The sequence below is a fragment of the Canis lupus genome, unplaced genomic scaffold (assembly GCF_011100685.1).
Source record: "Canis lupus familiaris isolate Mischka breed German Shepherd unplaced genomic scaffold, alternate assembly UU_Cfam_GSD_1.0 chrUn_S2192H2392, whole genome shotgun sequence".
In the NCBI taxonomy this organism is placed as follows: domain Eukaryota; kingdom Metazoa; phylum Chordata; class Mammalia; order Carnivora; family Canidae; genus Canis; species Canis lupus.
The window spans coordinates 33,878-51,672 of NW_023331074.1; the positions used below are offsets into that span (position 1 = coordinate 33,878).

Sequence of the window (17,795 nt, forward strand, 5' to 3'; positions counted from 1 at the left end):
CAACAGCTTATTCTCAGATTCTTGGTAAGTAACTACACTGTCCTCCCAACTGTTTCTTGTTCTTTAGAATTGTCCTCATCTCTGTCTACTGACCTGTCAGCAGATCTTGGATCCGCCTCTCTATCCTTTCTCTGGTTGTCGCCACTACTATGGAAAACTCCAGGCATCTCTCATTGAAAAAGCCTTTCTAATAACTGTTCTGCATCCTTCCATCCACACTATTCACTGACAGTTGTTTCATTATAAAATTTAGATTGGATTGTGTTACTTCTAATACTTTTCCATTATTCCACAGGATACGTCCATACTTTCTTAGTGCCTGACAGTCTGCTTGCAGCCTGTTATATCCTGGGCATGTTATATCCATTCTTGTTGTGAGCTTTCGCTGAAAAAGGACATGCTCTAACATTCCATCCTGTCGAGCTCTTTAAGAGGCAGCTCCAATGCCCTTGGGTTCTCAGCGTCAGTTATGCTCTCTCAGTCTGTGTTTCCCAAACCTCTCCCTGTTATATTTATTTATTATTATAGCACCTATCATATTGTAATTTTAGTTTGACTTAATTAAACTGTTTAGAGTTAGGTATTAATTACATGTTGAACTTGGTTCAACCTATACTACCTTCTCCCTCCATGCTTTCACCATTCCTGACAAATTTTTAAAATATCATTAAAAAATTTCTTCTAAATATTTATTTATTCATGAGAGAGCGAGAGAGGGTGGGGGGTGCACAGACACAGGCAGAGGAGAAGCAGCTCCATGCAGGGAGCCCGACGTGGGACTCAATCCGGGGTCTCCAGGACCACGCTCTGGGCTGAATTCTGCGCTAAACCACTGAGCCACCAGGGCTGTCCAAATACCATTAAAAATTAACTGTGTACCAGGCTTGGTGCTAAGTGTTTACTACATATTTTAGTTTATTTTTAAGACAGTATTGCAAAGATGGTGTATCTTTTAGATAAGAAGAACCTGAACATTGCCACTGTTTAAGTACATGATGTTAGAGGCAGCTTCTCCAAAATTCATGTTATTTCCATAAAACCCTAGGGTAACGAAAGACACAAATCTATATTAATTTGAACCCCAGTAATTAAAAATTGGTAACAAATCCTAGATGATTCCATTTAATACTACAAAGTATATTTGCTAATCACAAACTTTTTCTAAAACTTTACATATGGTAATTTTAAACTTACAGGAAGAAACTTGGTTACCTTGCAGTTGACTATTGAAATAGGAAAAATTGTATAATTTTCCCAAGTATTCCTTGTGTATAATGAAGACTACTATTTTCAAACTGTTCATTAGTTGGTCTAAATTTGTGAAGTGTCCATTAATTTGAAATATTTATTTTCTCTCAGGCACATCCATGTTCTTTAAGTTAAGCCTTTTTATTGACTGTTATCAATATACTGATTTCCTTGTTTGAGTTTTCCTTAACAAATAATTTATATTAAAAGGCTGATGATTGGGTATATCAGACTTTTGGACTCTTGGTTGTAAGTGCTAATAGTATGGCTAGGCTCTATCTGGGGGTGTCCATGGTAAGATGCTGTGTTAAATAATAGCAAGATCTTTGTCATTATGACCCACTGCTCTATCCCTAGTTCTGGAAAAAAATAATAGACCATCAATACTTGTAGATGGATAAGTAACAGAGAATGGTAATGGTGTGTGTGTTAAGGGCTTGGAAAGCACTTACAGTAGTTCATGGTTTAAGAAATGTATTTGGAGAAAAAGAAGAGTATTATAATTGTTGTAAACCTAAAGATTTAGATCTGTTTAATGCCAGTGTGCCTTTTGAGAAGAAGCAACTAAATTAATTAATTTAAAGGATAAATTCAAAGTCTGTGCTTGCTTGAGAGACAGAGTGTGGAAAATCTGAAGCTCTGGTTTTGTAGGAAACAATCCTGGTGTTAGGTAGGGTAGAAACAAGGTCAGGCATCTTCTTTTAGATCTGTATTTGTTGTTAGGATAACATTTGAACATCTCTTGGCATATTACTTTATTGGACAACCATTAACAGAGTGATAGAGACAATGATATACTTAAACACCTAAAACTTGGTTTTTATCAGTTGGTATCCCATTAACCATTCCTCATATATATATATGTATATATATATTATTATTTATTATACAGTGCAAGAGAGAGAATATGAACTGGGGGGACTAACGGGGAGAGGGAGAAAGAATCTCTAGCAGACTTCCTACAGAGCATAGTGCAGAGCCTGACAAGGAGCTTGAGCCAAAACCAGGAGTTGGAAACTGGAACCTGGATGAGAAGTCATCCAGGAGCCTCTTCAGTCGCCCATAGACTGTTCTAAATTGTATCTAACTCTACCCTTTCTTCCAGATTCATGAAATGACAAAATAGGCAGGAAACCATTGCTTTGGCCAAATAACTGCCAGAGTGAGAGGAGTTTAATGACCTTAATTAATAAGTTTCTTACTTAGTAATTTTAGAGTTATGATTTATTAGCATAAACAAACTTGAAAAGTAAGGCAAAATAACCAAAGAAGCAGACCTATTCATTGAGTAATGCTAATCTACTGAGGGCTAGTTGCATCTAAATCCTTAATGTGGTTACTTAATTCCGCACTCAATCTAACGGGAGGGGGGATTAGTCATTAATGTGAGGTGTGAGTCACTTGGAATAAACTTTGCTTTTGTGTCTTGATGGTATGTAGACTGAGTGAAATTTAAATGAACCTGAAGATTTCAGTATGCATTAAGGCAGTACTAGCCTTTTATAAGCTAGTGTAGTAGGTCATTAACTAACTTGAGTGGGCCATGTTCAGCCCTCACTCCTTTGCTTTACTTTATAATAATTTTTAGGATTACTAAACTCTTCATGAAATTAGGAAAACTGGTTACAGATGTGTTAGTGACTCAAATTTTTTTTAAGATTTTAAAAAATTTATTTGACGGAGTAAAAGAGCACAAGCAGGGGAGAAACACCCCCCCACCAAGCAGGGAGCCTGATGCAGGGATGCAGGGCTGGATCCCAGGGCTCTGGGATCATGACCTAAGCCAAAGGCAGGCATTCAACTAACTGAGCCATGCAGGCCCCCCATGATTCAAATTTTGTTGAATAACTGAATACGTTAGTAGAAGAATTTAGTCTGTATTAGTCTATAACTTTAAAATTATGCTAGTTAATCTAAGATGGCACTTTTAACAATGGGACAGGGGGAATAGCTGTGATTGAAAGAATATACTATTTATAATTTGAGGGGTGGGGAAGGGCTTTTTAAATCAGATCCAGTATGCCTTTGCCTTTTAAAAAAAATGTTGATAATTTAAACACAAGACATATCTCAAATTGGTAGAAATACTTGCAACACGTATAGCAATATGTTAAGGATTCATTAAGAAATACGTCAAAACAGTAGGAAAAAAGACAATCTAATAGAAAAAATAAGCAGTAGATATGAACAAGCAGTTATAGAAGAGGAAATTAAAATTGCCAGCCTTGCTTACAGCTATAAAAGTTAACTCAAAATGGATCAAATACCTAAAGTTAGGAGCTGAAACTATAAAAACTCTAAGAAGGAAACGGGTGAAAATTTGTGTGACGTTGGATTTGGTAGTGATTTCTTAGATGTGACACAAAAAGCACAGGCAACGAAGGAAAAGATAAAACGGACTTCATCAGTATTAAAAGCTTTTGTGCATCAGAGGGCACTCTAGAGTCAAAAGGCAACCCATACAGTAGGAGGAAATAAATTGTAAATCCTATATCCAGTAAAGGATTAATATCTAGAATATATGAAATCCTATAACTGAGCAATTAAATGAAACAAGCTAGCTCAAAAATGGGCAAAGGACTTGAATAGACGTGTTCTCCAAGGCCAGCCAGTAAGCACATAAGGCATTCAGCATCAGGGAAAGCAATCAAAACTACAGTAAAAAAAACATTTCACACCCATAGGATGATTATTATGAAAACAAACAGCAATGAAAATAAATGTTTTTGAGGATGTGGGGAAAAATTAGACCTCTTTTTTTTATTTTATTTTTTAAGACCTCTTGTACATTGCTTCTAGGAATGCAAAATGATGCAGCTCCTGTGGAATACAGTTTAGCAGTTCCTCAAAAAATGAAACCTAGAATTACCATAGGATCAAACCATTCTGTGCTTGGATATATAACCAGAAGAATTGAAAGCCAGGGAATCAAACCGGTGGTTATACACTGATATTTGTACCATTGTTATTTAAATAGCCAAAAGATGGAAAATGGTTCAGGTGTCCATCAGCTGTTACAGGTTTTAAAAAATATATATTAGCTAGACATACAGCCTTAAAAAGGAAGGAAATTCTGACGCATGCTGCTGTGACATAGATGAAATTGAAGACCTTATGCTGAAAGGAGGTAGTATAGTGGCTACTAAGGAGTGGGATGATGAGCCCTTGTTTAATTGGTGACAGAATTTCTGTTTGGAGAGATGAAAAGGTTTGGAGATGGATAGTGCTATGTGATGTTTGCACAACAGTTTGTAAATACTTAATGGCCCTGAGTTGTAAACCTAGAAAGTAGTTAAAGTAGTAAGTTTTATGTTATATATATTTTAGCAGGCTAAAAAATTTCAAGAGAAAGATTATCAGTGCATATTGGAAATTAAGATTAAAATAAGATTTTTCACCGTTTAAGATTAGTGACAGTTAACAGCTGGATGTGGGGAAGCACAATTGGTGGGAATGTGTATGTCAGTTATTAGAGGAATCCCTTTAATAAAATCTGTTAAAAGTTTCAATACGGGGATGCTGGGTGGCTCATGGTTGGGCACCTGCTTCGGCTCAGATCGTGACCCCGGGATCTGGGATCAAGTCCCACATCAGGCTCCCTGCGAGGAGCCTGCTTCTCCCTCTGCCTGTGTCTCTGCCTCTCTTTCTGTGTCTCTCATGAATAAATTTCAGAGTATGTTTATCCTTTACATGTATAGCATAAAGATTTCCTCAGTTGAATAAAAAAGCAAGGTGCAAAAATATATCTTAACATATTTTACATCACCATATTTCTGTACGTTTGTAAAATGCATAGAAAAGGTTCTGGGTGGATATGTGATTTAACATATTCATGAATTATCAAATTAAAAATAAGTGAAAAATCACAGATTATATACCAGGTTACTGCCACCTAGGTACCTTATTATTACATTTTTTTCCTACTACTTTTGAATACTTTGTTTCCTTTGTAACTTCCCCATGTTGTAATCTTCAGTGTAACACCATTACTACAAAACAGAACAAAACAAACTGCCCTTCTTGCAACAGTAGTTTGAGCTTTGTTCACATGTTCCCCTGAATATTATTACAGCAACTCTCCAAGCATCAGAGGAAATTAATGATTAGAAATGTAGTATGGTACCTTTTACCCTTTTTAAGTGCAGTGTCTTTAGATCTTATTGTAGATCTAGAAGGAATTATTTGGCGTGCCAGAAAAATGTAGGTCAAAAATAGATTTTGACTTTGGTTTATGCTCTTGGATATTTTGGGATGGGGGCCTAGATTTAGAAGAGGTGAATATTAACTTTAAACCATAAAAGAATTAGGGTATAGTAACAGATTTTTAGGTGACTCTGAAGTTTAGTCTTTAGTAGATTATGCCCCCTACTGGTAAGCATTGGAAATGTAAGTGAATAATTCATACAAGTATAAGGGGAAAGAAAAATTTTGTCAAAGCATATATACCAAAAATGAGAGGATAAAATTTAAAGTTTATAGTAAAGAGTTGGTTAGAGATCTGTAAGTCTTAGAAATAATCAGAAGGGAAAGTGACTTAGTTTAAGTTTAAAATAGGTGTGTAAGAGATTGAAAAAAATGCTCAAAGGAACCTAGATTTGCTTGGGAGAGGTTTACATTTAAGGAATGAGACTGGAGGATGATATTCTTTAAAAGTGGAAGAGCCTATAGAATGGCTTTGTAATGCAAAAACTGTTCTTTTACCTACATTTACTTCTTGGTCTTTATTTTGAAAGACCCAAGTTTTTATTTGTTTAGTTTGATAAAAATATATATTTGATGACATTACTGTTTATTCCAAATAGTTCCATTCCTCTCTGTGTTTTTAAAAAGAAAGGTTGAGTATTTTATAGGGTTATTTAAAATAAGCTTAATAAGTTAAATTTATCTCTAAGACTACATATAGTTCCTTACTTTTATGAAAGTAGCATAAAGCTGTAATTGTCAGTTATTTAGGATGGAGATCTTAGACTTTCCTCCGTATTATCATAAATTCTATACTTAGAGATTAGAGGGAGAATGCATGTACGTGGACCTGGGCCTTTACTGCAGGATCAGGTACCCATTCAACAAGTACATGTTGATGCCATCTTGGTGTCATGTCCTCTCGTACCAGGGCTATAGAGATAAATACAACAAAATCCCCCTACTGAAGTTGTTAAAGTTCTGCAAGAAAGGAAGACAATAAACTATATAATAGAAGATACTGGGTAACGTTAATAGATCTCTTTTAGGGCATTCAAAACACAGGAGAGGTACCCAACCAATACCTTTCTTTAGTAATATTTTAAGACTACCTTACAGAGTAGCATTTTATATTTATATTATTAAATTTTTTTTTAATTTTTATTTATGTATGATAGTCACAGAGAGAGAGAGAGAGAGAGGCAGAGACACAGGCAGAGGGAGAAGCAGGCTCCATGCACCGGGAGCCTGATGTGGGATTCGATCCTGGGTCTCCAGGATCGCACCCTGGGCCAAAGGCAGGCGCCAAACCGCTGCGCCACCCAGGGATCCCATATTTATATTATTAAACTCAGTACATTGTTCTCAGTTATATATATAGATTGAGGAAAGTAATATGTAAAATGTTTAACATGTAACATGTTTTGGAAGAGCATTTGTATGGATGTGTCTTTATAGGGAGACAAGGTGAGTGGAGCTATTATTAAAATAGTGTGGAAATACTTATATATGTGAAGAGTCTAAAAAACCAAAAGCCAAGTGTATAGATACAGAGCACACAGCTTGGTGGTTGCTGGGACGAAATAAGTGAAGGAAGTCAGAAGATACAAACTTCCAGTTATAAAGCAATGGGGACATAATGTGCATAATAATACTGTTGCATATTTTCAACTAAGTCTTGAAAGTTCTCATAGCAAGAAAAATAATTTTGTAACTGTTTGGAGATCATTTTGCAGTATATATAGATAAGAATGTTGAACACCTGACACTACTAGAATGTTGTATGTCTGTTATACCTCAATGGAAAAAATAGGAGACCTACCTGGGAAAAATGATTTAGCTTTTCTGTCTTGCATCTTATCCTTAATTCCACTCACTCCTGTACCTTTGTGCTATGCTGCTTTGTTTTGGTTTTGTTTCCTTTGGTTTTTAAGGTGAAAAGCAACCTTGAAAGCTCTAACCTGTTTTTTCAGAATCAACTAGGGTGTCAGAATCACCTATAGAATTCTTACAACTTCAACATATGCCTGGGCCTCCCCAGGTTCATTAGAGTGGAGCCCAGGTATCTGTTTTGTTTTGGTTTGTTTTTTAGCTTTATAGATAATTCTGATAAGCTTTCTGCTGAAAACTGATACTCAAAACCTTTTAATAGAAAAATTCTGGCCTTTAAAGATGTTGCCTGTTCAAGGGTCTCCTAGATATTAAGCAGGATCACCTGGTTTCCATACTACTCTTCAGTGATCTTCTTTGACAGAACTTCAAAAGAAATTTATCTTAGAGTAACAAACTTACTAAAACTAAGAGTTAAGGATATTTAGTTTTTGTTACTTTATTTCTTTATGGTAATATGTATAGTTTTCTTTTCTGGGGTGTTTCCTTTTTTGGATTAAAGGGCAGCACTCAAGAGTTTTTTAAGGCTGTGCTTATTTTAAAAATGTGTGGATAGATTGAGCAGCATCAGAATACGTTAAAAAACAGAAGAAAGCCACAATAAAAGTAACAAAAGAGTAAGGATCATTTCAGAGGTATGTAAGCACTAATTTGATGGTTCATGCAGAAAGTAAAAATGCAGAACTTGTTTTCATTTTAAACATTAATCAGGAATGCCCCTAAGCTGACCCTTAAGGAGTATGATCTGGAGAAAACTGTCATCATAAATGTAAGAACTGACAGGTTTACTAGTAATTCCCAGCTTCTGTGGGGACATGAAGATTAATAAATGTTTAGTTCTTAGAATTGGAAATGAGGATTTGCAGTTACTAGGTAGCAGTGTAATATTCAGATGCAGTATTCCTGCAACTTTTATACGTCATATAATAGTCTTAATTTGGGAGATATATATATATATATACACACAAACTTGAAAATCTTCAAGAAATAGGTGTGTATGGAAAATTAAAGATTTTTAGCAAATCTTCATATTTAGGCCAGTATTGTAAGCATATGCATGAACATCTTGATTAGTTGTTTTAATATTTTTATCCAGAGGTCCTCTGTTCCTCTTTTTTTCTTTCTTTAAAGTTATTATATTAGTAATATTCCATGGTATGAAAGTACAGTGTTCATCTTTCTGTTGGTGAACATTTAGTTTGTTTCTAGTTTTGTGCTAAAATAGAAACAAGCATTGTATTATTATAAAAATTGTAAAGCCATTCCAGTTTCTTCTGGGAAATGTCTTTATTTCATCTTTTGTTCATTTTTCTTTCGTGTAGTTTGTCTTTTCTGATTATAGGAGTTCCTTAGAATACTTATCTGTGCTTTGAATGTAATTGGTTTGCTTTTTGTAGTTTTCTGCATCTAGATGTCAAAGATACCTTCTTGTTTTCATCTTCTAGTTCTAAAGACACATAACAGAAGTTTAATCGACCTTATATTGGTTTTCTTTCAATTGTGAGTTTTTATACTGGCAAGACACATTTCACTAGCTGTGTTCTTTTTTTTTTCATGAACTTCATGGCCGTACTAGCCCTTACCTTTTTCAAATAAGTTAATAGAATCAACTTCTCAAATACTGCCAAAAATGCTTTTGGAGTTTTGATTGCGATTGCATTGACTCTATATATGTAATTTGCAATTATAGCTTTCAGATAATGACCATTTTCCGTGCATGTTTTATTTATTTATTTATTTTTGGTCTATTTAAAATACTGAATATATGTATTGTGGATGGGTTGCTATTAAAAAAGCATCATTTCTAGTGCTAATAAGTTTTAAATGTGACAAATAGATATATTTATAGAAGGAAAGTATGTAATCTGGAAACTCAATTGTTAAGTATGAAAGTTCAAAGTTGGAGTTTCATTCTTCTGATCTGTAGCCTATATTGGAGGTGCTCGCCATGGTGTTAAATCCTGATTTGTTTTCTGGTCATTGTCATGTTTTGGAGGGCTCTTACTGTGGTCATAAACATTTTCACCTTAAATTAAGTCCAGGAGAATTGTATTGTACCTTTATCTTAATAGAAGCTTATTTGAACGTGTAGTTAATACATAACTGTGTTTGAAACAGCATTACCAGTAAACAGAACATGAGACTTTTAGAATCAGACATGAATATAGCAGAATCACTGCTTTACCAAGTTTTGTGATTTCAAGCAAGTTACATAATCTTTCTTGTTTAGTTTTCTCACCTGTGAAATCGGGATATAAAAATACTTAACCCTATTATTCTAAGTAGGTAGATCTTTACTGAGCCCCCTCCCTGTGTCACCTTGGGAAGATGGAATGAAATTACTTGAGTTGGGTGTTTGGCACATGAAAGTTGCTCTTTCGATGTTGGTTCTAGTTTTCTTCTCCAAGTAGTTTTTTTTGGTGTTTGGCACATGAAAGTTGCTCTTTCGATGTTGGTTCTAGTTTTCTCCAAGTAGTTTTTTTTCAGCCTTGTTATCTCCTTTTTACTTAGAGTCTACACCAGGAGACAAATCTGTATCACATTCTTGCACAACTCCTTCCACATCCTCTGCCTCTGGACTGAATCCCACATCTGCACCTCCAACATCTGCGTCAGCAATCCCTGTTTCTCCTGTTCCACAGTCACCGATACCTCCATTACTTCAGGACCCCAACCTTCTCAGACAGCTGCTTCCTGCTTTGCAAGCCACACTGCAACTTAATAATTCTAATGTGGACATATCCAAAATAAATGAAGGTAAATTGGTAACAGTTTTATTATTATTATTTGCTTCGTGTCGTTAGTAAATTCCCCAATTTAGGAGTGGTCTTTTGTTTCATTTTGAAATTCACATTTGAGCGTCATTCTTTGAAATTCATATCGTAACCTCATGGTTGTTGAAAGCCTTTGGTATTGTAATTGAGTTAGTAGTACTTGGATTTTTCCTGTATATTTTTCTTTTTTTTTTCTCTCTGTATATTTTTCAAGACTTGCTGTGTACGGTATTTACCGGAGATAAAGCTATTCTGTCTGCTTAATGTGTATAATAAATCTCTTTTTTTTTAATTAAAATTAAATTTTTTGAATTTCTAAAAACTGATATAAAAACACTTAAATTCTAGCATATTGTTAATTCCAACTTTGCTTTTCAGTATGCTGTTTAGCTAGCAACATCAAAGAAGTCTGAATAAAAGTGGATATAGTTTTAATTGACAAGCTATTCAAATTCAAACAGTCTTAAGAGCATTTTAAAATTTTCTGTTTAGAATAGTCCATTTCAGTATGTGTACATTGTTACATAATATATTTAACAGTAGTGCTAAATGGTTAAGTTCTTCCTTTATCTTAAAAATGGAGCTATTTCACGCTAGTTGGTCAATAATTTTGTTCTTACTGTACTTTCTTGCATTTTGATTTTATTCTCTTAAGATAACTGTGCCATTCTATTTGATAGGTACATGTTTTACTAGGGAAAGTAGGACTTTAAGCAGTTTGAAGAGATGATAGCATAAGAAAATGTCAATAATAAAGGATCTTGTGCTTTGAAAATAAATGATGTTCCTAAATTACCTAGCTTCTTTTATTTAATGTCTGTTCTTTAAAAGATTGTTGGAGTGGGTATTAATGTAGGGTTTTATTTTATTTTATTTTTAAAGATTTTATTTATTTACTCATGAGAGGCACAGAGAGAAAGAGAGGCAAAGACACAGGCAGATGGAAGAAGCAGGCTCCATGCAGGGAGCCTGACATGGGACTCGATCCCGGGTCTCCAGGATCATGCCCTGGGCTGAAGGCAGGCACTAAACCAGCTGAGCCACCTGGGCTGCCCTAATGTAGGGTTTTAATGGTCACCTTGTTTAGTAAAGCATTCACATGAAATAACTACCCTTTATCTTTTAATTTCAGGTAACCTACAAAAGCCCTTTAGCTATTAATGAATAGATTTCTGGTATAATCAGAATTTCCAGGGAACACTCTTTACTGTTTTTAAAAAGTCTCCGGAGTTTCTTAAATTGAACACAAATTTTAATGCAAAGGAAAACTACTGTTTCCTTTACAAAAAAAAAAACCATTAAATTTCTTCTACCTCTGATCATTTCCTATCTCTGGACCCATTTTATTACCATCTTACAGATTTTTATTTTGAGAGTTCTAGTTTGAAACACTGCAGTTTCTTTGGGGTTTTTTTAGTTTTCAAGTTGTTACTAATACCATACTGTGCCACTATGTTTTTATTTTAATTTAAGATATGTGTTTAGTTCTTACAGCAGCTGTGACACAAGCCTCATTGCAGTCTATAATTCATAAGTTTCTTACTGCTGGACCATCTGCTTTCAACATAACTTCTTTGATTTCTCAAGCTGCTCAGCTCTCTACACAAGGTATTCATTTTCTTAGGTATTGTGAGAATTGTATATTAATTTGGAGCAGGGGGTTCATGGTAAAACTTTTTGGTTTCTGAAGAGACTAGCTATAACAATTTGATGTTTGTTTTACAGGATCCTGTAATTTGTTTTTAATTTTATTTATTTATTTATTTGAGAGAATGTACATGAGGGCGGGGAGAAACAGACTTTCTGCTGAGCAGGGAGCCCAATGTGGGGCTCAATCCTGGGACCCTGAGACCATGACCTGAGCAGAAGGCAGATGCCCAATCTATTGAGCCACTCAAACACCCCTGATGTTTGATGATTTTTTTTTCTAACACTAGTATATACAGTATTTTTTTTCCAGATGAGGCAAACATTGACATTTATCTTCCAGTATTGCCATTAAATCTGTAATACATATTTAATTCAGACTTTAAGTTGTCAATGTACTCTAAAGCTGAGTGTAAACTGATATAAAGCTGAGTGTAAACTGATAGGTCCTCAATTTTTATGAAACATTGAATATATTTTAAGTGTTGGTTTGGTTCACATTTGATGTTTAATGATTTTTGACTGACCACAGGATACAGAAATGCTCAAGTCCTGTCTTAAATTACCTATTTCTCTTCTCCATGAAACATCCAATGGAAAGAGGCATATATAGGAACAAAGAAGAAATGAATTGGTCACTTTGACTTGTCCCCCTGCCCCAATTCTGAAAACTAATAAACTGAGCAGAAACACTTATTCTGAAATTGAAATATAATAGTGCAAAGACTTAACTCTCTGGTTATCCTCATGAGGCAGGAGATAAAGGGGTATAACCAGGCCTAAATATAGAATAAGAAAGAACAAATAAGAATGGTGAGGATGCCTTCCATGTGAGAATAGTTCAGGCTTACCTTCTTGCTTCAGCCTAAAAAAAACAGGTTGGAGGAGGCATACATTGGATGTGCTTCTCTAATTCACAGCTCGTTTTAGTCCGTGACTCCAGTGAGTATTTCAGATTCTGACTTTAAACAGTTAAGTGTTCTGTCTGGTGTTCAGGGGGCATGTAGAGGGATGGAAAGACCTCTACATATATATTACGGAAGTTTTGGTTTATTTGGAATTAATTAATTGCTTTACTTTTTCACAGCTCAGCCATCTAATCAGTCTCCAATGTCTTTAACTTCTGATGCATCATCCCCAAGATCGTATGTGTCTCCAAGAATAAGCACACCTCAGACTAACACAGTCCCTATCAAACCTTGATTAGTACTCCTCCTGTTTCATCACAGCCAAAGGTATGTTGCTTTTGAGGGAATTTGGAAAAGAAAGCACGAAAGCACTCACTTCTGGAAAAACAAGTTTAATGTTTTAGACTCTCTATTGTAGGAAAAGCCCTCTTTGAGAACGTGTAGTAGTGGTGGAGTGAATGATGGGTCAGCTTAGATGCAGGTTAGTCTCAGTAAATTGAGGACTCTAGAGGGAGTTGCATCTATGCTACTTTTAAACATTTTTTAATTAAAAATTATATTTATTTATTTACAGAGAGGGCATGGGGTGGGGAGGGCAGAGGGAGAAGCAGACCCCTTGCTGAGCTGGGAGCTCACTGGCGGCTTGATCCTAGTACCGGGAAGTCAGACACATAACTGACTGAGCCACCTAGGCACCCCCATCATATGTGTTACTTTTATACGCTGATTGTTTTCTCTTACTGGCTGAGATTTGTGACCTGGAGGAAGAGTGGGATAAAGAAGGATAAAATAATTGTCTTAATATTTGTAGAGTTTTTTAACTTTTTAAAAGATATAACCTGTTTTCCAGTGGCTTTCCTCCCATACTTTTATTTTAGAATGAATCCATTTCTGTGCTAAGAGCTTAATAGTATTATATTTAACTTCACATCATGAGAATCAACTACTATTTGCTTCATTTAATAGATAAGAGAATTAAGCCTTCAGTTAAATCCAGTTTTTGTGGTGGAATCAGAATTTAAGGCCTAGGTCTTTCTGAACACAGAATCCATTTTACTAAGCTTATACTACCTGTGTTTCTCCAAGCAAAAGTTTGCATGAATGGCTCCTCAGAGACAGTTAGAAAATTGCTGGTCTCTTCTTATTGGAATATAAACCAGACCTTAACAACACTGCCTTCAGATTTTATACTATATCATTTGAGTCTTGCCCAAATTTTTTTTTTTAAGATTTTATTTATTCGTGAGAGACACAGAGAAAGGCAGAAACACAGGCAGAGGGACAAGCAGGCTCCATGCAGGGAGCCCGATGTGGGACTTGATCCCAGTACTCTGGGATCACACCCTAGGTGGAAGGCAGGACGCTTACCTGCTGAGCTACCCAGGTATCCCTTACCCAAAATTTCTTAAGCAAATCTTAGTCATACTCATTCTTTGCTTTGTAGTCCTATTACCAGCAAAACATTAAAAGATTTGGAAGTTGGTATATGCACAAATTGCAGTTTTTTTTCTTAATGGTAAATTTAAGAAATTCTTTTAGTTAAAAAGTAGGCTATTTCAATCCTTTATGCTGAGATTTTTTTTTTTAAGAAGGAACTTTTTTTTTTTAAGAATTTATTTATTTATTCATGAGAGACACAGAGAGAGAGAGAGAGAGAGGCAGGCAGAGAGACAAGCAGGATCCATGTAGGGAGCCCGACGTGGGACTCGATCCTGGGACTCCAGAACCAGGCCCTGGGCCAAAGGCAGGTGCCAAACTGCTGAGCCACCCAGGAATCCCCTGAAGATTTTTTTTTTTAAGATTTTTATTTTATTTTATTTTATTTTAATTTTTATTTATTTATGATAGTCACACAGAGAGAGAGGCAGAGACGTAGGCAGAGGGAGAAGCAGGCTCCATGCACCAGGAGCCCGACGTGGGATTCGATCCGGGGTCTCCAGGATCACGCCCTGGGCCAAAGGCAGGCGCTAAAACCACTGCGCCACCCAGGGATCCCTAAGATTTTATTTTAAGCAGTCTCTACGCTTATCGTGGGGCTCGAACTCACAACCCTGAGATCCAAGAGTTGAATGCTCTACCTACTAAGCCAACCAGGGGTCTTGCCAAAATTTATATTGAAATAAGTTAAGGCTTAAAGCTTAGGCTTTTTCACAGAAGCCTAAAAATAAAAACGTATTGAAAGATAACTTGAAATTGATGCTAGGACAGCTTTTAGGTCTTCCTTAGCTTATCCCTTCCCTATTTAAGTCATTTATCTAAACTCATTTTAGGGTCAGTCTGGATTGATACATTTAACTCAAAATTTAAAAAGAAATTAGTCTATTCTGCAATTTCATACTGTTTGCACTTTGTGAGAGAAGGAAAAAATTGTTTCAACAAAGGAGATCTTCTTAGAGCTTAAAACTCGTCAGGGTGTAGTATCTTAGGAGTACAATAATAATGACTAAAAGTGATTGTAAAGTTTTACAATCAGTTATAAGATTAGCATTTCAAATCCCTTATGTATATGGGCATCAAAATTTTTTTTAATTTTATTTATGATAGTCATACAGAGAGAGAGGAGAGAGAGGCAGAGACATAGGCAGAGGGAGAAGCAGGCTCCATGCACCGGGAGCCTGACGCGGGATTCGATCCCGGGTCTCCAGGATCACGCCCTGGGCCAAAGGCAGGCGCCAAACCGCTGCGCCACCCAGGGGATCCCCATCAAATTTTTTTTTAAGTGGGAATTCAGTATTAAGTAGACCTTATAAAAATGCTTATAAAAATGATTTTTATGTAGCCAGGCTATCCAGATTTGTTTGGGGGAATATTAAAAAAAAAAAAAAAAAAAGGAAGAAAGAAGAAAAAAACAAAACTATTATTGGAGGATGTGACTTAATCACAAATGGCTGTCTGCCTTCGTGCCTTAATTCGGGGCTTGTGTTTAAAAGTACTTGTTTTCTTTTCTGTGGCATGTAAGTATGTGTAGTGTACATATCCTCACTGACAATCATGGTCCTCTTGTTCCACCTCTGTAGGGTAACATGTCTTTGAAGACCACTCCAGTGTTGACTCATTCACTGGTAGACCAATCTATACGCTCTGCATATGTGGTTAAATTGAGCAGCTGTATTTGTATGATATAGTAACATTAATTTTTACTGATATAAAAATAACTGAATCAGAGGAGCTATCTTAGTGTATTAGAAAGAAAAACTGGGCTCAACATTAGAGAACTAGTTTGTGTTCTTCTGCTTTACAAAAAGTAATCTTAAGTCTTCTGGGCCATTTTATGAAGAAATTCTATGTTAGTCTCAAAATGAACGTGGCTCTTCTATACTGTGAACTTTGGGAACTTAATCTGACTGCAATTCTTGAAGTCTCTAGATTTTTCAGAGTTTAAGACTATCCAACTAGATTTGGAGGGGTGTGTGGATTTGGGGACCTGGATGACCATGATTTACACAATTAAATATGTCTATATCACTAATAATTATGAAACAATTAGGGGACAGCTCATGTTATCTTAAAAATTACTAAAGAATAGAAATAAGAGACTTCACATTGATAGTACTTTTGGTTTTATGTACTTTCCATGGTATTTATGTATATAATAGAAGCCTGTCTCACCAGATTTTGACATTTCAGGTTAGTACTCCAGTAGTTAAGCAAGGACCGGTTTCACAATCGGCCACACAGCAGCCTGTAACTGCTGACAAACAGCAAGGTCATGAACCTGTCTCTCCTCGAAGTCTTCAGCGCTCAAAGTAAGTTCATGTGTGTTGAAACATTTTTCATTAATGTTGCATGCTGCATTGTTTGAATATTATAAAAATATATGTATAATAGAACTTGATCTTGTAAGAATCCATGGTTAGCCTAAGTTTTATGTATTATAAGATTTACAAGGCAAATCTTACTCCAAGTAGGTTGTTGTCTCTAGTAATGAAGCCAGCTTATTTTTTGAAGAAAGTCATTCTTCAGATTTTACTTAATAGAATATGATAGGAGTAACAATATGTCATACTTGTACAAAGAGGGCACCTGATTTTATAATACTTGTTGGAAATGACATCATTTTTTACCTCCTCATAGCAGTTTTAGATATGAGTGTATTGCTGAATCCAAAAATGGGAAATACTATTTCTCAACTGGTATGTGTCAGGTTTTCCTAAGAGCTTCAAATTTTGACCCCTGTGTGGAGTGCTTGTCAGATAGGGCTGTATTGTGTTACATGTTTCTTTGTTAATTAACAAATACAACTGTTAAATGATTTTCATTTGATTGATTTTCCTATTTTGATTTCTTGCTATGAGGTAGCAAAATAATTCACTATTGTTTTTATTGTTGTTTTCTAAACAAGCATTTCAGAACGTTTACATCCAAATGAGAAGTTGTTCCCATTCAAAATAATCACCTTGGGAAGCTGTCTACTTACTCCAGCAAATGTTGCCATTGCTCAGAACATTTTTGGGAAATACTTCGTTTAAATTGTCTTTAGAGGCTGCAGTAGTAGTTTAAATATCCTCAAGTGATGAAACTCTTCATCCTTTGGGGAGATTTAGTTTTTGGAAATAACTGAAATTCATTCAGAGCCAAGTCTGGTGAAGCAGGTAGGAAATCAACTTGTGTGATTAAAGTTTTGGTTCTTACCACCATATCCCCAAACCCTAGCCAAACCATACAGTTTTAAAAGAAATACTTATCTCAGAGTGTTATTTTGGGTCTTATTTTGCCACTAAACTCATTTGTTGCTGTCCAATAAAATGCCTGTATTTTGCTTCACATTATCTACCCTCTGATTCAGTATTTTGTTCTGACACTAAACAAAGGCAATAGATTTTTTTCCCCCTCTTTATCTACATGTACTTAAGATGCAATACTCAGTTGTGCCTTATATCTACAACTGTTAAAATATGACCATTTCTTAGTTACATTCTGAGTAGTGTTTCTGGTATACAAAATCACAGGTTCTGCTGTCAAATTTGAAGAGCACTATTAGTTTAAATTTAACTGACATTAGTGTTCTTAGAAGGGCCCTTTTTCCTCCCAAAAGTGTGTTTAAGGAGTACATGATATATAACTACACTTTGGATTTTAAATTCTAAGTATTTGATGTTAAAATAACAGATTTTTCTTAGGAATTTGGATATCTTTAATTTAATAG

At 35.5% G+C, this 17,795-nt stretch overlaps 1 protein-coding gene across 1 annotated transcript; it reads left to right on the plus strand.

The window, feature by feature from the left end:
• Positions 1-5,606: 5,606 nt before the first annotated feature.
• On the plus strand, positions 5,607-16,404 carry LOC119868823 (WW domain-containing adapter protein with coiled-coil-like). The gene is given in 6 exon segments (XM_038589500.1): positions 5,607-5,619; positions 9,832-10,077; positions 11,580-11,702; positions 12,829-12,939; positions 12,942-12,976; positions 16,277-16,404. Coding segments are annotated over 6 exon segments (651 nt in total). The 3' UTR covers positions 16,400-16,404.
• The last annotated feature ends 1,391 nt before the right edge of the window (positions 16,405-17,795 follow it).